General features: G+C 39.5%; 1 protein-coding gene across 4 annotated transcripts in view; it reads right to left on the reverse strand.

Annotated features, from left to right (window-relative positions):
- LOC123519326 (zwei Ig domain protein zig-8-like) overlaps positions 1–5,000 on the reverse strand; it is a 94,965-nt gene that overhangs the window by 19,861 nt on the left and 70,104 nt on the right. For all 4 annotated transcript variants that reach the window (XM_045280546.1, XM_045280545.1, XM_045280548.1 and 1 more), the window contains one exon: positions 3,409–3,526. In XM_045280546.1, the coding sequence (XP_045136481.1) occupies positions 3,409–3,526 (118 nt within the window). The remainder of the gene's footprint in view (positions 1–3,408; positions 3,527–5,000) is intronic.

The following is a 5,000-nucleotide window of genomic DNA, read 5'->3' on the forward strand; positions in this document are numbered from 1 at the left end:
AAAAGTGAGACAAAGGAGGAAGGACAAAGAGTTACAGTAACTTAGAGAAAAAATAAATAAAAGAGAAATAATAGAAAATATATTATAATGAATGAGGAATAAGGAGAATAAATTAAAAAAATAATATCAAGAGAAGGAGAAAGACAAGAGAAAGAAAAAAGGGGAGAGGAAGATTCACAATGAGGGAAGAAAAATAGGGAGAAGCAGATACGAATATTGGGGAGAGGAAACAGGAAGTGAAAGGAAGGGATAGTTGGGAGGGAAGAGGAAATTGGAAGTAAAGAAGAGGGAAGAAAGGGAGGCCAGTGAAGAAAGAAAAGATTGAATGAGGACCTGAGAGGAAGATAAAAAAAAAGAAAGGGTAAAAGATGAAGCAGAATAAAGAAAGAATAAAGAAGAAGGAAGAAAAAATACAAATGAAATACAAAAATAAAGCAGGAAGAAACGAATAATGGAAAAAGAAATAATCACACTTAAATAAAATAGAACATGAGAGAAAAAAAAAAAAACACGTAAAAACAAAAATAACATGGAATAAACAAGAAACGACATAAGAACGAACAGAAGCAAGAAAGAAGCAAAAAGGAAGGAAGGAAGGAGGGAAGGACAGAGGGAAATGAGGAAGGGAGGAAGGGAGGACAGGAAAGAAAGACGGGAATTCATCAGCGGGGAGGCGAATGAGAGACGTGAATGGGAAATAAAAGCGACAAAGGAGAGAAGGGAAGACGAGCGGAGAAGGAGCCGAGATGGTGCCAAAAATGAGAATGAGATTTCCAGAGATTATAAGGGTCCAAGGGATGGGAATGAGAGGAGCATCTGTTTTGGTGGGAAAATGTGTAGAGAGAGAGAGAGAGAGAGAGAGAGAGAGAGAGAGAGATTGCATTTCCGTATCGTTAAACACTTAGAAGTCTCAGAGATGGAATTGATGATGTGTAAGAAACAGACGGACAAATATACAGACAGTTACTTAGCAGAGAGATAAATAGACAGACAGACAGATAGAGATACAGCATTACAAAAAGGATTCAGACAGACAGACAGATAGACATACATACAGAGACAGAAACACAGTATTACAAAACATTCACACGGACATACAGACAGACAGCATAAGATAAACAACCAACAATTACACCGTGCCATAAAATAAAGACAAATTGAAAGCAAACAAACAACATCAGCGAATACAAAGAGAGAGAAAGAGAGAAAGAGAGAGAGAAAAAACAGAGTAACAAGCAGGAGCGTGGGATAAACAAGAGAGGATATTAAACCCAATTAATCAGTGAAGTGAAATGACGAGAACGAAAACGACGAAAAAAAGAAACGAAAAAAAAAAAAACTAGCAAATTCATTCATAGAGAGAAAAAAAAAAAAAAACTAGGTATGATAAATGAAGCGATTATTGATTCCCAAAAGATAATGAAAGGAATGCAAACACGAATAAAGGGAGGAATAGGAAGAGGGCAAATAACGCACTAGGGTAGAAGGAGGAATGATGAAGGGGGTGAATAACAGTGATAAATAACGCAATTTCACGCGGTAAGGGAGGTGTAGGAGCGCCCAACCCGCCCACTCCGTCATGCGTACCGTCACTCCTCAGGTTACGTCCTCTCTCTCTCTCACTCTCTCACTCTCTCATTCATTAATTCTCCTTTACTCACTCACTCACTGCTTTTCTTGCTTTCCTCTCTTTTTATTTCCGTTTTCTTTTAACTCTTCTGCATCATTATACTTGTCTTTCCTATTCTCTTGTTTTCTTTCTTATTCCTCTTAATATTTTTTTTATTTTCCCTTCTTTCTTTCTCACTTTCTTTCCTTATCATTATACTCATCTTTCCTATCCACTTGTTTTCTTTCTTTCTTACATTTTCTCTTCTTTCCTCTCTTTCCTTATTCCATATATAATAATCTTTTTATCTACCCTCTTTATTCCTCTTTATTTAACTTCCCACTTCCTTCATTCCTACTCATTTACTCTTCCCTTCGCCTCTTTCCTCTTAGTTAAATTCTCTCTCACACACCCTATATTTTTTTTTCCTGTGTAATCCTCCTTTAGCTCTGTATTTCTTCTCTTCCTTTTGGCCGCACCAGTACCTCTACCCTGCTAAGCTCTTCCTCTTCACCTTCACACCAGAGCATCTCCCTCCACGGTAGATTAACTAACCTCCCCACCCTTTTTTCTTTCATTTAAGGTGCTTACATTGTTTCCTTTCTAGGGTTCCCTCTCCTGCCACCCTCTATTTCACCTTTATTTACCGGGTCTATTAGGTAAGCCAGTCATTCGTGCTCTTACTAAGCCGTATTCTAACTTTAAGCCACTTTGTGAGGGTCTTTTTTACTTGTCTCTCATTTGTAATCTTTATTTTTGGTTAGTCTTTTTTTTTTCATCTAGTCTCTTGTATCTTTTTGTTTATCCTACTTGTGTTTCATGTTACCCTTATTTGTCTATTTATTTTTTCTGTCTCCAGTTTTAGGTTTATTTTTCTCTTTCTCTTCCTTATTTTTCATTATCTATATCTCATCCATTTTCATTCACCTTTTCATAACATAATTTCTTTACTTATTCTTGTATCTCTTTCTCAGCCCATCGCCAATAATTCTCAGTCTATCTTCCCTTTATCATCCTCCACTTCTCTATCTCTTCTTTAATCCAGCTTCCCTTGTCTTAGCGTGTCCTTTGCCCCACACCAATCTATACCTATTTGTCAAGTGGTCTAAATCTCATCCCTTATCAATCTTCTCACCACAGACCAATTTCCTTTACCTCCCACGATTCTCCTACCTATTCATGTACCTGCTACCTGTCCTGCCTTACCTGTCTCACTAATTTACCTCCCATACCTGCTCACGTAATCAATACCTGTACAGATAATTTTCCAGGTAATTTCAATCTTACCTGTATTACGTAACTCCTACCTTATTGAATATGCTTCTGTCTGGTTGTGTCTGTCTGTCTGTCTGTCTGTCTGTCTGTCTGGCTGGCTGGCTGGCTGGCTGTCTGGCTTGATATATTGTCTATCATTCTGTCTTTACATTTATTTATCTATTTATCTTATTTATCTATGTCTGTATCTCAGTATTTGCTTATCTATCGGACTACCTGTCTGTCTGTTTGTCTATTTTCTCTATCTATCCGTCTATCTATCTGTCTACCTACCTATTTATCTATTTATCTACTCGTTATTTATATACCTCTGTATCTCAATCTCTGTTTATCTGTCTAGCTACCTGTCTGTCCGTTTGTCTACTTCTCTGTCGATCCGTCTATCTATCTGACTACCTATCTATCTATCTTCCAACTTTTATAGTACACAACTCTTTCCAATAACACTAATCCTACCTACTCCCTCTCCCTCTTCCCCTCCTTTCCCCTCCTTTCCCCTCGTTTCCCTTTTCCCCTTTCCTTACCTGCGCCGCGTCCTCGCTTCCTAGACCACGCGAGGGCGGGATCTGGAGTGAAGGAGAGCGCTACCACCACCATCACCGCCGCCGCCCGCCACCACCACCACCACGCCACCACCGCCATCTGGGGACGAAATGGAATACTGAATAAGATCTTTTCCCAAGTAATTTCCCTTGAGTGTCTCTTGAGGACGGAAGAATTGGACATAGTTGCTCGTGCCATGCCGCGTGATGTCTTGATGGCTTTTCTGACCTGTCTCAAAGGAGCGTGAGGGACGGGAAGGGACGGGAAGGCAAGGCAAGGCAAGGCAAGGCAAGGCAAGGGAGGGTATACAGAAGGGATAGGAATAAAGAGTCATATTTGCCTGTGGAAATTTCCCTTGAGCTGCTCGTGTGTTTCCGTGATTAGTTTTCTTTATTCTCTCTCTCTCTCTCTCTCTCTCTCTCTCTCTCTCTCTCTCTCTCTCTCTCTCTCTCTCTCTCTCTCTCTCTCTCTACTGAAATGTTTTTTGTATCCATTTTACGAGTTTATGGAATTTTGGTACGAGTTTTTTTTTTTTGTTGGTGTTGAAGTGTAATAGGTTTTGTTGTTGTTCTTGTTGTTGTTGTTGTTGTTGTTGTTGTTGTTGTTGTTGTTGTTGTTGTTGTTGTTGTTGTTGTTGTTGTTGTTGTTGTTGTTTATCAGTATTATGATTACGTCTGCAACTGATCGCTGCTACTGCTACTACTACTACTACTACTACTACTACTACTACTACTACTACTACTACTACTACTACTACTACCACCACCACCACCACCACCACCACCACCACCACCATTACCACCATTACCACGATCACAATTTTCACCACCGCCACCACTGTCATCATTCTCACTGCCTCGGTCTGTGTTCCTTTTTATTTTATTTATATATTTTTTAAACACGTGGCGTATTCAAACATGACACACTGTGCTACACGCGGCCAACACACACCCCGGCGCGAACAAACTCTAACGCAATAAAGGTGAGAGAAAAAAGTAAATAAATGAAAAAAAAAGCCAGAGAGAGAGATAACGTGAAAACAAAACAGTAAATAGGAAATATACATAAAAAAAACTGAAGTAAGAGGAGAGGAGAACCAAAAAGAACATAGAGAGAAGAAAGAAAGAAATTAAAGAAAACTAGGAAAAAACACAGTAGGAGGCATAGCAGTAACAGTAGCACCAGTAACAGTAGCGCCGGAACACAACTGACACAAATATGCAGAGATTAAATTAGAAAAAAACAAAACAAAACGAAAAAGGAAAAAAAGGAAAGGAAAGGAAAAAAAAAATGCTTCACCTCCATTTCAGCTCACCATTTAAGTCTGAAACTCACACTCAGCTTACACACACATCCTCCCATACAGACATAGAGGCATACACACCCATAGAGGCCCCGTGGGAGGGATGAGCAGGGTGTATGCGTGTATGGGGTGCAGTATAGGGGCGCTGCAGTATAGCCAGCAAGGGGTGTGTGAGACTTAATGGATGCAGTGGGTGTAGTATTGGAATGAGGGAACAGGGAAATAGGAATGGATAATTAAGGGATATGGAATGGATGTAAAATAAGAGGA

The sequence above is a fragment of the Portunus trituberculatus genome, chromosome 45 (assembly GCF_017591435.1).
Source record: "Portunus trituberculatus isolate SZX2019 chromosome 45, ASM1759143v1, whole genome shotgun sequence".
Taxonomy (NCBI): Eukaryota; Metazoa; Arthropoda; class Malacostraca; order Decapoda; family Portunidae; genus Portunus; species Portunus trituberculatus.